The sequence below is a fragment of the Schistocerca gregaria genome, chromosome 2 (assembly GCF_023897955.1).
Source record: "Schistocerca gregaria isolate iqSchGreg1 chromosome 2, iqSchGreg1.2, whole genome shotgun sequence".
Lineage (NCBI taxonomy): Eukaryota > Metazoa > Arthropoda > Insecta > Orthoptera > Acrididae > Schistocerca > Schistocerca gregaria.
In genome coordinates, this window is record NC_064921.1 from 267,757,044 (window position 1) to 267,772,649 (window position 15,606).

The 15,606-nt window shown below is 39.1% G+C and overlaps 1 protein-coding gene across 4 annotated transcripts in view; it reads right to left on the bottom strand.

Moving 5' to 3' along the window:
* The window catches only part of LOC126336855 (uncharacterized), a 420,763-nt gene that overhangs the window by 17,941 nt on the left and 387,216 nt on the right, over positions 1-15,606 (bottom strand). For all 4 annotated transcript variants that reach the window (XM_050000949.1, XM_050000950.1, XM_050000948.1 and 1 more), the window contains 3 exons: positions 13,772-13,936; positions 13,467-13,682; positions 8,621-8,861 (listed from right to left, as the gene is read on the bottom strand). In XM_050000949.1, the coding sequence (XP_049856906.1) occupies positions 8,621-8,861; positions 13,467-13,682; positions 13,772-13,936 (622 nt within the window). The remainder of the gene's footprint in view (positions 1-8,620; positions 8,862-13,466; positions 13,683-13,771; positions 13,937-15,606) is intronic.

Below are 15,606 nucleotides of genomic sequence, written 5' to 3' on the forward strand. Positions count from 1 at the left end.
GGACAGCATGATGTGATTTGTATTGGTATGGTATCTGCAAAAATAATCAGTAGTTTTATCTTCTTGAAAGCAAGAATAGGTAATCCTAGTGAACAATACAGATGACATATTTTATGATATAAAAGGTGGTTCTTCCCCCCCCCCCCCCCCCCCCCCTCCGCCCCCAGCCCCCCACCATATAACCTTTGCTCACACGGACCCATCAATGGTGCAAATTCAACCCAGCTGTAGATTCCAATCATAAGCATAAACTTTTCCCGGAACTTTTCTAGTTGTTCAGCAAGAGCTCTTGAAAAAGTGTCTCCAAGGTAAACTCAGAATCCAAATGAAAGTTTGAATTCTGTTATTGTGACAAGGCTACCAAAACCAGGAAAGGAAACATTAAAGTTTGGTGTTCATGATGAAGTGATGTGCTTCAATGCTGGTGCACCAAAGAAGACTGTTGTGTTAAGGCTCTTGGGAACAGATGATGGTATCAATCCTGAGGGAGGACTGAAAAGCACAAACATGGATTGTGTCTGCTATGCTGAAATTTCTACAGGAAATGCTACCAAGGAAACCAAGATAGTCAGGAGATCAAAGAAAAGAAGACAGATGTGATTCAGCTGACCCAAAGTCTAGTCTTGGAATGTTTCTGTATGGTAATGTGCATTACAGTTTTTCTCAAAACTACATTTTTTATAGTCTGGTACACTTTCATGGAAAACTAATGCTGATAAAGACATAAATCTTTCATTATCTCTTGTTTAAAAATAGAGATTAACCAGATAAAAAAGGACCTGTACTGACACCAAGAACAAATTTACAAACTGCGTGCTGTTCAAAAGAGTTTTAATATTTCCTTTTGGGACATAATAAGGATTACTTAAAATATATATAAAATACAGTAATCAATTTTATATGATTTTAGCATGGTGTTTCATCCGTATTCTGCAAGAGTTTTGGGTTTTTATCTCTAATAGTTTCCTTGGAAAATGTTTGCTCATTTTAACACTGATTCCTTGTTGGAGTTCCTTAACAACTGTGTCCTCTTAAGCAACAGCAACAAAAATTGGTAACAAATAATTAAGCTGGTAAGACAAAGAATTTGACCTGGCCTTTCCAATGTATGGACAGATATATATAGCATATTTTCATGGATAGGAAATTTCCAAGAATGTTAGGGGAGAGGTACTCCTAGAGTGGGCCAAGTCTTTCTAGACCTGATGTGAGATGCTTTGACCACTGCTCGGAGGTCACTCAATTCTCTGATCCTGAATACAGTTGCTATTAGGTAGAATCACAGCTGGTACATGGTGGCTCTTTTTCCCTTGCAGCCTCCAACATGGTGGCCATAGACATGATGCTCCTTGCAGGAAAATGTTCCTATTAGGAGGATACAGAGCAAACTGTATACACTGTAAGGTATGAAATGTATTACAAAATCCAATGAAAAGTCACCTGACAGCATTCTGTTTGCCTTGAAGTAATAAGCAAAACTTGGTAAAGTGACACTGAGAAAGTTGTATGGAAGACACATTTTTGCCACTTGTTTTACTAATTATTTATTTTGGCACCAATAAGTTTCAGGTTATTAGCCCATTATCTAGCATAACTGACAAAGATGTTGTGTACACACACACACACACACACACACACACACACACATACACACACACACACACACACACACACACACACACACACACTGTGCCCCTACATAGTGCCAGCTGGATGCACAATGTCACAAATGCAGTTCAGCATTTGCTGAAGGCTATGTCGCGAATGGCGAGAGAGAAGGGAAGAGGGTCTCTGGTGGAGGAGGGGGATAGACAGTGGCTCAGAAGGAGGTAGCCGGTTGGCTAGATGATGTGGAGACATGAATTTTTTTTTGGGGGGGGGGGGGGGGGGGAGTGGCAGCAGATAAGACAAAGGAATGGGAAATTGTTCAGTGCAAAATGCTGGAACAGTGGACTAATGGAGAATGAAATGAGGAGGCTTATGGGCGTGAAGGATGTGTTGTACGGATAACTGCCGCTCAAGTAGTTTAAAAAAAGCTGGTGAGGGAAGAAAGGATCCAGATTGCTTGTTGGCCACTATAATCTAGCATGCTGTGCCATTGTGTGCTCAACTTTGTTCTCACAGTGTGATGCTGGCTAATCATTCTGGTGGACAATTTGTTGGTTGTCATACTGACATAAAAAGCTGTGCAGTGATTACAGCAGCACTGGCATATGAAACGGGTGCTTTAACAGGTGGCCCTGACTCTGAGGAGGAACAATAAGCATGTGGCAGGAGTGGAATAGGAAGTTCTGGGTAAGTGGACTGGGCTGGTCTTGCACCTGTATCTTCTGCAGGGATATGATTCCTGTGACAAGGGGATTGGAGTTGGAGGAACATAAGGATGGAATAGAATGTTGTGTGGGTTGGGTCAGAAATGGAACATTACTTTAGGAGGACTGGGAAGAATCTTGGATAGAATGTTCCTCGTTTCATAATATGATGCTGAATAATCAAGGTGAAGGATAGGGTACAGATGTTTCAGTCCTATGAATTAGGTGACAAGGGGTCCAATCCTTTGTAGCTGATTCTTGGGTCATGGAAGGATTGGGGACATTTGAGTTTATGGCTGAAAATTTGTTTGCAGATTAGTTTTGGTGGTAGTGCCTGTCCGTGAAGTCCCTCTAAAGACATTCAACATACTGGCCATGGGAGTTTTCATCACAGCAGATACAATGTCCTAGGGTGTCCAGGCTGTAAGGGATGGTTTTTTTTTTTTTGCTGTGGAAGGGATGGCAGCTGTCAAAATGCAGGTACTATTGGTGGTTAACATTCAGGAAGGTGGCAAGTTGGTTTTAGGAGGATATGGTGAAATAATTATGTGAAACAGTTGTGTGTTAGGAAAAGTTAGTAAGGTGCATGAGAAATGAGGTAGTGAGTTTGGAGTCTGAAGGACACTGAGAGAGGTAGTGTTCAATAGGGGCAAGGTCACAGGATGTTGGTGTATCACTGCACAGCTTTTGATGTCAGTATGACAGCCAACCAGCTGGCCACCAGAATGAACGGCCACTGCTACACTGTGGCCAAGAACAAAGTTGACAACCTAGTGGCACAACATTCAAATTAGTGAAACATCCTCTGCTTCAGTGGCTGCTTTACAACCTGGGTCACATGGATCCTCCCATCCACCACCAGCTTTCTGAAATATGCAGATGGGAGTTATCCTTACAACACATCCTTCATTCGACTAAACCTCCTGGCTTCAGTCTTCATTAACTCACTGTTCCCAAACCCCTCACCCAACAGTTTCCCCACCCTGATCAAATTCATGCCTCTACATTGTCTTCATTTTTGGTGCTCTGCATCATATACCTGGCCTGTGGACTTTCCACCCCCTTCCTGCTGCCTTCCTAGCCAGCAAACCAGCTGCCTCCCTCTGCACCAATAGCTATCCATGCCCAATTCCTTTTTTGTTTCCCATCTCTCTCTTCCTTTACCGACACCACATAACCCCCACCCCACCTAGTCCACATCTAGGTCAAGAAAGGAAAGCTGCCATATTTTCTCTTTTTTGTGTGTGTGCCTGCGAATAACTAAATGCATCTGTTTTTCAGTGAGTGGTCTACTTTACTCCTAAAATATTACATTCCACCAGAACTTTTCTACACGCAAGAATTTATGATCATTACAAAAATCAGAATACTTTATTTACAAGATCGTAGATAACTCAATTTATAGTATATCAAAATCTATGTCACAAAAGTGCCTAATTAGTGAAAAAACTGGCAAAAACTGTTTTCTCTTCTTATCATGATTCAGTAAATACCAATAGCGAAATAAACAGAAATTACTTTACATAAATTAGTACTCATCTTCTTTTTTATGTTTTTGTGATGGAAAAATGTTAGTAATTGAGCTAGCTACTGTCAAAATTAAACAACTGTAAGACACTCTTATTTTAATTGGTTCACCAAACCAAATTGTTTATTATTAATTACAAACACTGCACTCAAGTGCCGTTAATTTTTATAAATAAATATAATTGATATAAATTAGTTTTTCAAATCCAACAACAAAACCATCCCTACAAAAACAGCACTCTGTGGGATAAAGGGGCACGTATATTGCACAGATGCTCAGTAGGACTGTATCTAATTCATAAAGTGATGGTTCCCTTCAGAAGTACACATTACCTTAAGTTTAGAAAACACTGATAATGTGAAACACAGCTTGCTGTTTTCTGATGCAGTATACTGCAAACTATGGATGAAGGGCAACAGGCATTTTCCGTATTTCTAGATTTCTGAATAGCATTTGATGTGGTAGCCCATTGCAGACTGTTAAATTTATGTGCTCATGGAATAGGTTCCCAGCTACGTGAGTGGCTTGAAGACTTCTTAAATAATAGAACCCAGCAAGTTGTCCTCGATGGTGAGTGTTCATCAGAGACAAGGATATCATCAGGAGTACTGCAGGGATGTGTGATACGACTGCTATTATTCACTGTATACATAAATGATCTGGCAGATAGGGTGGGCACCAAACTGTGGTTATTTGCTGATGGTGCTGTGGAGCATGGGAATGTGTTGAAGTTGAGTGATTAAAGGATGATGCAAGATGACTTAGACAACATTTACAGCTGGTGTGGCTCTAAATGTACAAAAATGCGAGTTAACAATATTAAGAAAAGGAAAGTTGCTACTCACTTTAGAGCGGAGATACTGAGTCGCAGATAGGCAAAAAAAAAGGATTGTTCCAAATCAAGCTTTCTCAGCCTGTAAGGTCTTTGTCAAAAATAGACAACAGACACAGACACAGACACACAAATAAACGCAAACACAAACGCAAACGCAAACCCGCACCCACAAACCCGCACCCGCACGCGCACGCGCAAACACACGACTGCAGTTGAAGGCAACTGTAGCCACACTTCCTGGATTTTCCATTGTTTGGAAATGTGAGTTAATGTGGATGAATAGGGAAAACAAACCCATACTATCTGAATACAGCATTAGTAGTGTCCACACCAGATCAGATTAAAGGAAGACGTCAAACCAATTCAGATGTGGGGTGCTAGATTTTTTACCATTAGATTCAAACAATGTGGAAGTGTTACAGAAATGGGAATCCCTGGAGAGAAGGCAATGTTATTCTCAAGGGGCACTGACTGCCAAACAATTCTACTGCCACCAACATACATTGTGTGTAAGGACCATGAAGATACGATTCTAGAAATTAGGGCTCATATGGAGGCATATAGATATTCATATTTGCCTTGCTCTATCTGTGAGAAAAACAGGAAAGGAAATGACTAGTAGTGGTACAAGGTACCCTCTACCCTGCACCGTATAGTTGCTTGTGGAGTATATATGTAGATATAGATGGAGATGTGATACATATGCCACCTGACTGACTAGTCCATAGTTGCTGTAGTTATCTCCACTATGACAAATTAACCCACAAAAAGGTGTCAGTGAAACCGAACATTATCATCTGCAAGGAGTACGCCTGAATCAACAGTACTTTGAATACTTAATTTTTTTAAGTAACATATGGGCACTAACAATTTTCTTCAGGTACTCAGTGAAGATGTGAAGCTCCATACATCCACCCAACACGATGCCACTCTACACAAGACCCACACCGACAACAATCATAAGTTCTTGTGATTGTGCTGACAGACATTTTCTCTCCAGATGAAAATTTGGGGAAACTTATTCAGGAAATTGAAGTAGTATTACTGTGTGAAGATCTCATTCATTGATTAACTCACAGTACAAATCTGATGTTGCTACATCTGCAGTGTGTGGGTACATGTCTACAATCCATGAATATGTAGGAGATACTGACAGTCATCTGGCATACAAGCCAAATGCTATGAGTTTTCACTTCACAGTTTATAAAGAAGCTCTGTTATGGGGTATCTACACTTTGCCACCTTTGTGCTGACTCATATTCTTTGGATCAAGTTCCTATTAAAAGGAGATACCATAGTCTTGGTTCGTAGGTAAGTTGTAATGGTAATTTTGGCGTTTGTTCGCCTTTTTTCTTTCAGTTTCCGTCTTTTCCCCCTTATTATTTTTGGTTGCTATTGCAGCTCTTACCACATGATTTTTTTAATCTTCTCTTTATTAACACACTAATCACGTGATTTTTTAAAATCTTCTCCTTATTAACACACTCCAACAGGTGTTATGGTAGATTTAGAGAAATCTTTGTAAAGTCAATAAATACTGATTTTTTTATAGACTTACTTTTGTCCATTTTTTTCTGCAAAAATGCTAACACTCAAAGGGGAACGTTCTCCCTTCCAAAACTCATGTCACACCTGGAATTATGTTTCACTCTGCAGAGGATTGTGTGCTGAAATGAACTTTCCCGGTACATAAGAACTGTGACCCGGACCAGAACTGGAACTCACATCTTTGCCCTTTGCAGGCAGTTCTCTACAAATAAAGTCAGCAGCAGGTCTCTTGCATATTTTGCACTATCACTCCTGAGAGAAATGTATATGTGACTGATTTCTGGTATGTTAGTTCACTGAATTATACCATAGAGCTTGTGTGGACATTGGAAAGTAAGAGAAATATCTTGAAGGTCTGAAACTGTATCAAATCATGAGTAATGTATTAACAGCTTGTCTGAAATAGCATTTGCCATAAAAGCAAAGACCCATTTTTAAATCCAGCTCTGGTAAACAGTTTCACTTTCTTACAGAAATATTCATTTTCCACTCCATGAAGCAATTTTCTTGCATCTTTGAACCACAGCAGACTTATTGTACTCCCAGTGCAGCAACAGTTCTTCAGAGAATTTACAGAATTTAATCAAAAAACTCTTGTATGATTAATATGTTATTGGTGAAGTGGGAATATATTTCTAATGGATTTATACTAATTAACATCATTGCCCCTTAGTAGACAGGATTCAATCATCTCTACATCAGATGCAGCTTTTCAAGCTTTCCTGGTGGATCTGTTGAAAATACATTTCTTAAGTTTTACACCAAATAAAATTGTGCAATTCTGTCAATATTTCATCAAAACAATTATTCAGTCTCTTCAGTTGGTGGTAGTTGCTGTTGTCAGTGCTGCAGGACACTACTGGTGATAACTGTGTGGTGGAATCTAAATTTATTGTGGCAGGAGCAGAAATTATGTGTGCACATAGAGGCTTGGAAGAAAGTGGCACCCACAGTGCCTTCTACCAGGAGCGAAAGAGAGGTCTTCCATACATGTGCAGTAAGCAGTGACTGATTGTGCTGCCAGACACTCATGTGGTTAAAGGTTGAATTAACTCTCTGCAATGCACTGTATTAGGTCATAAATTGGATGTGCTTATTGTTCCTGTTTCAATTTAATGGCATCCATTGCTGGAATCAAGGCAGTGCTTGGCTGAAAACATGCATCCATACTCATAAGATTGTCTGCTCTATGGATATGTAGGACTTCCTTAAAAACACAATCCAATCATATTTGCAGACCAAAAACTATCATCAATGCACACAATGCGATAGTGTCTTATGCTACCTGGTTGCCTAGAGCACATGTGGTTTAAGATCCAGAGGCCTACCAAGTGAGCTGCAATATCTAAGGATGGTGTTCCAATAGAATGGTTTTTCTGGTGTTCCAATAGAATGGTTATTCTAATAAACAGATATGTAATACATTCTGATCAAAGCTTTACAGTGTACGGATGTAAATGGAGATGCAGAAGCATAGAATGCAATGGCCTCTTTCTATTTATTCATGACATGTCTTCAAGAATAGAAAGAGTCCTCAGGAGATATAACATTAAGTTCATTTTTGTCCATCAGCAAAATTGAGGTTCAAAAATGGCTCTGAGCACTATGGGACTCAACTGCTGTGGTCATCAGTCCCCTAGAACTTAGAACTACTTAAACCTAACTAACCTAAGGACATCACACACATCCATGCTCAAGGCAGGATTCGAACCTGCGACCGTAGCAGTCACATGGTTCCGGACTGCGTGCCTAGAACCGCGAGACCACCGCGGCCGGCAGCAAAATTGAGGAATTTGTTGTGTTTGGTTAAAGACAGACATGGCCTTAGCAAGTGTGGTACACAATGATCCCTTGCCAGTGTGGGAAATATTATATTGGGCAGACATGTAGCACCATACAAGAATGTTGTGTCAACAGGGATATTTCAGCTAAGCACTGCCTGAAATTCAGCGCTGGCTCATATTAAGTTAAAACAGAAGCAACAAGAATCTCCAGTTTGTGACTGGATGCAATGTGTTGCAGAGAGTTAATTCAGTTTTTAACCACAGGAGTGTCTGGCAGTTCAGTCATTGCTCACTGCACACACATGGAAGGCCTCTCTTCAGCTCCCAGTACAGGTCACTATGAGCCTAACTTTCATTCAATGATGAACTCTTCTCTGGTATGTGTAATTCCTGCTTGTGGCCCAATAAAATTTGATGCTACCATGTGATTCTCACCAGTTTCATCTTGCAGCAGTGACGTCAGCAACTACCACCATCTGAAGATGTCAAACAGTCATTTTGAGGAAATACTACAGGTCATATGCAAAACAAGTGTGTATGCGTTTCTACATTAGTCTTGAAACACAACAAAATGACTTTGTATACTGTTAAAGAAAAGATTTTTGAGACATACCTGTATCATCTGTGTCAAGAGATGTGCATGCGCTATGAAATTCTTCTGACTCTGTCTCAGACTGACAGCTGGAATAGTGACTACCAAATGTTAGTGGAACATTCCGTGTGATTGGCAAACATTCTCCTGAAGATCCAAGCACTATAAAACGCCCACGACGTGATCCTGGGCTTGGCGGTCGCAACAAATCTTTTGATGCTGCAGAAGGAGCTGTTGGTGGTGGCTGAGGCACAGCAGTCTCCTGAAATTGTGGATAATATATTATCTGTAAAACTTGCATGATAAGCAGAACATCATATCTGCATCATAAAAAATAGCAGCAGTTTCAGTAGGTAGTAATAATAAAACCATTTCATCTAACTAATTCACATGAGTAGCATCTCAGATATTAGTTATTAATGAAAATTGCTTTGAATGCCTTGCATGCATGAAACAGCAGGTCTGTTATTGTCCTTTGAGAAAGGATCACTGTGAAAACAATCAGAAATTTTCATTCAGGAAGTGCAGTGACCTGCTGATTAAAAAAAAAAAGAATCTGGTATATTTGAGGTGATCAACTCATGGAACCAGTTAAAAGACGTGAAGTGTTGTCCAGAAAAGCTAAGCTCCATAGACCAAAATGGTAGTTAGCAAGACTGATGTGGTGAACATGGTGGAGGGAAGGGATAAGATATCCCATCAAAGTCCCTTCAAGCTTGCTTCATTTGGTCTGCAACATCTGGTTTGGTATAGTCATGAAGCAGAACAAATTTGTCATGTGGCTGACCATACTGCAGACATTTTTCTCAAAGTGTGCAATTCAAATTGAGTAACTGTGCTTTGTAGCATTCAGTATTCCTTGTTTCATCCACTTGCAGCACCTGATGGTACTCTACACCAACCAGGATACATTTTGTCATGCATCTCAAAAACATTGTCTTGGAATCATCAAAGCCAATCTCTGCACATTGTTTCCAACAGAGCTTGTTCTCCATATGCTTCCACAGCAAACAATGACTTTGTGCATCGATCTCTTGAGATGAAAGCAGGAAAGTAATATTTACTGTGATGCTCTTTTGGAGAGGTACAAAGGTCAACATGTTTGAGGCATTAAATAGGTACTTTCTTTTCACTCCACTCATAAGTCACACACAGATCTGAAAGCACAATGTTTCTATTCTTCAATACGTTTTGTGCCACTATGCCATGCTATGCTAGTACAACTACTGTCTCTCTTCATGAACAGTGAGCATTAATTCAAACTCCTAGTACAATAAAGTCATAAAATTTATAAATAAAACATTTTAGCTACTTGCAAGAAGAACAAACTCTAACAGATATTGGCTTTTGACCTATCACTGTGAATTCAACCATTTGGTATTGTCTATATTCTGTGATATTTTGATAACATGGTATGGTACCATTTCCAGGCAGTTCTGATGACTGACTGTCTCTCTCTAAGTACCTGTTTATTCATACATAATTCCTGTTGACAATCATGTCCCTGTGAAACCCAGTTATGGTTCCTTTTGTGAGGTGGCAGAAAAGAGGACTGCTGGGCCATGAATCCCACTTAGATACAACATTGCTATCCTTACATTCAAAGTTTGCCTTCAGTGGGGAGGCAATTTTCACCTTAATGTCTCTAGTTTGTGTTTTTTCTTTTTTAGTAAGCTTACAGCGAGATTCAGAACTCAATTTAATTGTTGTCTTTATCCTGAAGTATGTTTTGTATTCAAACTGACATAGATTCTTTTCTGATGCAGTTTCAGAAAATGTTGCCTTGTTGAAATATCCTGGTGAGACAAGGGATTGTGGCTGTTTTAGGTACATGTGGCACTTGACACTGACAGTTTAATACTAGCTTGTCCATGTGGTGTTTCAGTGGTGACCATTTCTACACTTGCATAGATTGTGGTATACTCTGGATTTCCAGAGTTCCAGTTTGTTCTTTACAAATCCGGCAAGCTGTGGTCATGGAATATAAAGTTGATATTGTGCTAGGGTAACAGTACATATGAGAAGAGTTACTAGTGAGAATAATTTAAAAAAGTTATTGGAGATGGAGTACAAGCTCAGTTTGATAACAATGTACAGATAGCTAGAATTAGGAAGCACAGACAGGAATTTGAAACCGAGCGAGGTGGCGCAGTGGTTAGACACTGGACTCGCATTCGGGAGGACGACGGTTCAATCCCGCGTCCGGCCATCCTGATTTAGGTTTTCCGTGATTACCCTAAATCGCTCCAGGCAAATGCCGGGAGGGTTCCTTTCAAAGGGCACGGCCGACTTCCTTCCCTAATCCGATGAGACCGATGACCTCGCTGTCTGGTATCCTTCCCCAAACCAACCAACCAACCAGGAATTTGAAACCTGCTTTTCAATTGTACAATATATGAATTGCTTAACTTAGCACCACATCGGTACTGATCCTATGAAATACTTGTCACTGAATATATTTGAAGTGAATTGGTCAAGAACTTCTTGAGATTTTTGGTAATAATGTTAAATGACAACTTGTCTTTATATAGTAGTATAAATGCAGAGACATATCTGAATGTTCTATTCTAACAACCAGAAAATATTGGCTTTTTACTTTATGTCTATCACTGATACATATTTCAAACATTTGAAAATCGAGGATGGAATGTAACATGTTTATGAAGAGGATGGTTGCTACTCACCATATAGCGGAGATGCTGAGTCGCACATAGGCACAACAAAAAGACTGTCACAAAATAAGCTTTCGGCCAACAAGGCCTTTGTCAAAAATAGATCACACACACACACACACACACACACACACACACACACACACACACACACACAGACACACACACACACACACTCATGAAAATGAGTTGTGTCTACGCGTGTGTGTTTTTCATCTATTTTTGACAAAGGCCTTGTTGGCTGACAGCTTATATTGTGACAGACTCTTTGTTGTGCCTATCTGCGACTCAGCATCTCTGCTATATGGTGAGTAGCAACTATTCTTTTTATAATACTGATAAGTATTTCATAAGGTCAGTACATATGACAACCAATGTGGTGCTAAGTTAAGCAATTCATATACAGTACACTTGAAAAGCAGGTTTCAAATCCCTGTCTACACCACAAGCTATCTGTACATTGCTGGAATTTTCCAAGTACATATCAACACAAACACACACACACACAATATGGAAAATTTGTTAACAAAAATCTTGCATTTTTTAAATAACAATGTGCAGGTGAGGGAGGAAACGCTGTGGTGTGAAAATCTCCGGTTTTGTTTTGTTTCTCGCAGTCAGTTTTAACTACGATAACAGCTCATTTAGACCATTATACACATTACTTATCCCCCTACATAGTGCTGCTCATTGAATATAATTTTAACCAAAAATTGTATACTTCCTCACAGTCAATTTTAACAGGAAACAGGAAAGTTGTACTTATGGCTAATGAATGCTGAGGTGGAAATGGACATAGAGAGGGAGGAGAAAGGAGAACAGGACATAGGAGAACAGGACATATATCCGATTCCCATGCATATTCAGAAATTTTGAAGCATTTCCAGGTTCACTAGTATAATATAGATTATCATTTTATGACTTGCAAGACAGCTTGGTTTGTAAGCACTAGATCACATGTCCAAGTAGTAGTAGTAGTAATGCCCTTAAGCCTAATAACAGCATTATTGGTGTGGATCATATGTGGTTTTTCATGCCTGTTTTTATACGAACAGAAGACTACTTTCCAATCTTTGCTTCATAAATACAGCAAACAAACACTTGTTGTGACACAAAAAACAGAGCTTATATGATTTTCAAAACAATTTTGTGAAGAACATCCTTCCCCTTAGATTAAAGTGAAGAAGCAGAGTAACCTTGTTGAAACCACATAACCACTAGTTGGGATGCCCAACTTCCCTATTTCCATGCATCAGATTCACATTTCATTCAGTTTGCTTTTGTAGAATGATTATAATATAATACTTCCTGGCAGATAAAAACTGTGTACCGGACCAAGACTCGAACTCGGGACCTTTGCCTTTCGCTGGCAAGTGCTCTAGCAACTAAGCTACCCAAGCATGAGGATGGGGCATGAGTCATGCTTGGGTAGTGCAGTTGGTAGAGCACTTGCCTGCGAAAGGCAAAGGTCCTGAGTTTGCATCTCAGTTCGGCACACAGTTTTAATCTGCCAGGAAGTTTCATATCAGCGCACACTCCACTGCAGAGTGAAAATCTCATTCTAATTATAATATAATAATTTATCGTGTTGAGTTCACCTAATTACTACAATATTCAGATTAGTGCTCTCAAAAATTAATTCCCTTTCTTGGCTCATATAATTGACCCACAAACACCTTTGTCATTGTGTGTCATATAGCCTCTTTTTACCATGTGACAATATGATGTATACTTAACTGAAATGTGTTAAAACAGTTTATTGTGTTCAGAAAGCATATAACTTACATTTTTATATATTATGAGAAAACTGTTTGTGGATCATTAATCACAACTAAAAATTGCAATATATTGGTGAAACTGATAATGAGAATATTGTGGTAATTAGATGATCTAGATGTAATAAATCATCATGTAATATTGTCCATACACTTCCACTCAAAAATATGTCTATTCTTAAAGTATAAGAATAATTTCTGTTTCACTCAGTTATTGTAACAAGGATATTCTAAAATTGTAGATTGAACATTATGTATGCAAGAAGATGTCTGCAGGCACTTCATGCAATAATGGCTCTGTTTTAAATGAGTGCAAGCAGCTAAATTAAACAACAAAGCTTATTTTAAATTAAAATTGAATGGCTAGAACATAATGCTGATTATTTTATATGTTCACAGTATGTTGTAAGCAAATGGTACCTGCTTCTGCAGCTTTTCTGAAGTAGTCTCAGGAGGTGTAGAACTACATGATTCACCAATGGGTGACAGTCTTCTCGTAGATTGCTGAGTATCTTTATATGGTAACTGCCTGAAGCCAAGAAGAGCTTTGTTCAGCTCTCTGAGGACATTGTCTTCCTCAAATTGACCCACTGGTAACAACTTGTAGTTTTCAGCATCCATGCAGCACACATGTGCCTTTTCAAGAAGAAATAACTGCTGTTAAAGAAGCATGAAAATCACATCTGTAACATATTTTCAGTATCCTATAATGGGTGTATGCTCACCATCCTAGGCTGAGAAGCAGTCTCAAAAGTAGACCTATGTTTAGGATCATGTATGCGAGATACTTGTTGAACACCATCAATTGTTACAACCTCATTGTCCTCCAGAGCTTCAACAAATGACAGGAGTGCCAAGAGCTCAGGTTGGGTGCAGAACTGGATGCTCTCCTAAAAAGCATGGGAGATAAACTGTGAGTTTTCATTTATTAATGACAGAAAATGATGTAAAAGGTTTCTGACAAATGACTAGATCATTAAGTTTAAGGACATAACATTTTCACAACAGATTCAAGCTGCCGTCATTAGTGACAAGTTTATTTATTTGACAGACACTCATTCTTTTCCAAATATACATGCTGGGTAATACATGTAAGCCCACTGCTTGTATTATTGAATTAGGAACTTCCTACAAACTAATATTCAATGGCATTAAGTTACGTATGATGATATTAAGTAAAAAGCTGCAGAATAAAGAGAAATTTCTATTTTATAAAAAATAAAATTTGTGAATTCCATAATACTATGAATAGCTGTTATATTTTCTTTCTTTTGTTAAAAAAATCGTTGACCTGGTAAATTGTAAGTAATTCATCACAATATGTATTACTTACATGATTCAGAACTGTAAATACCGAACTATTTGGAGTTATGCAGGGGCAGAATGAGAGGCTACTACTTATCCTTAGAAGACAAAATGCTAAATACTGCTGATAAATATTTTAATAATAGAGACTAAGTTGTGGGCTGTCCATGACTATAACTTCTGTGTTAGGGATATATTTTATTAATAACATTCCATCTTTAGTTCAATTTTTTATTTTCTAATGATTTTCCACTGTGTTTCAGAGCAGCAACTCCATTTTCAAAGACTGTATAGTCTTAATGGGCTTTACATCTGCTTCAGTTTCTCAGTAACAGGAAGATACAGTTGTTAGTTTTATGGGAAAACTATTTCACATGGGGTTAATAACAGAAGATACAGTATTATACCATATGTCCTGTGTTTGATGACATGATATTCATCTTCTGTATTACTGAAAAACTTACACATTTTCAATTAAATTTTTTAAAAACTGAGCATGTTTATGTTATTACTACATGACTCAAATGATTTTTACTTAGACTATGTTACAGTGGTGTGATGGAATACGCAATTTGGTGTTATGTTGTTTACACAGGCTGTTCAAATAAAGTAAAAAAATTGTTAGTAGACTGACAACTAACAATTTCTGTTTAACGATATTATGAAAAGGATAGGTGCTACTCACCATGTAGTGGAGATGCTGAGTCGCAGAAAGGCACAAAAAAAGACTGTTGGAAAGTTAGCTTTCAACCAACAAGGCCTTTGTCAAAAATAGACACACACACACACACACACACACACACACACACACACACACACACACACACACACACACACACAAAACCACCGTCCACCGTCTCCGCCAGCTGGAACCAGAATGCAAGAAGCAGTGTATTATGGGAGAGGCAACCGGGTGGGAGTAAGGAGGAGGCTGGGGCAGGAAGGGGGATGGACAGGAGGGCAGGGGTGGAGGATAGTAAATTGGTGCTGGAAGTGTGCAGGGATGAGGTGGAGAATAGGCCAACTAGATACAGTCGGGTGGATGAGGGGGGGGGGGGGGGGGGCGGAGGGAGGAGGCAAGAATAGGGGCGTAGCAGGAAAGAAGTAAAAGGATTTGGTGGAAAAGAGGGCTGTGTAGTGCTGGGATGGGATCAGGGAAGGGGCTAGATGAATAAGGACTATGAGTAATGAAAGTTGAGGCCATTAGGGTTACTTCCTTCCCACCAACACCAGCTTTTATGAATTCCACATGTGG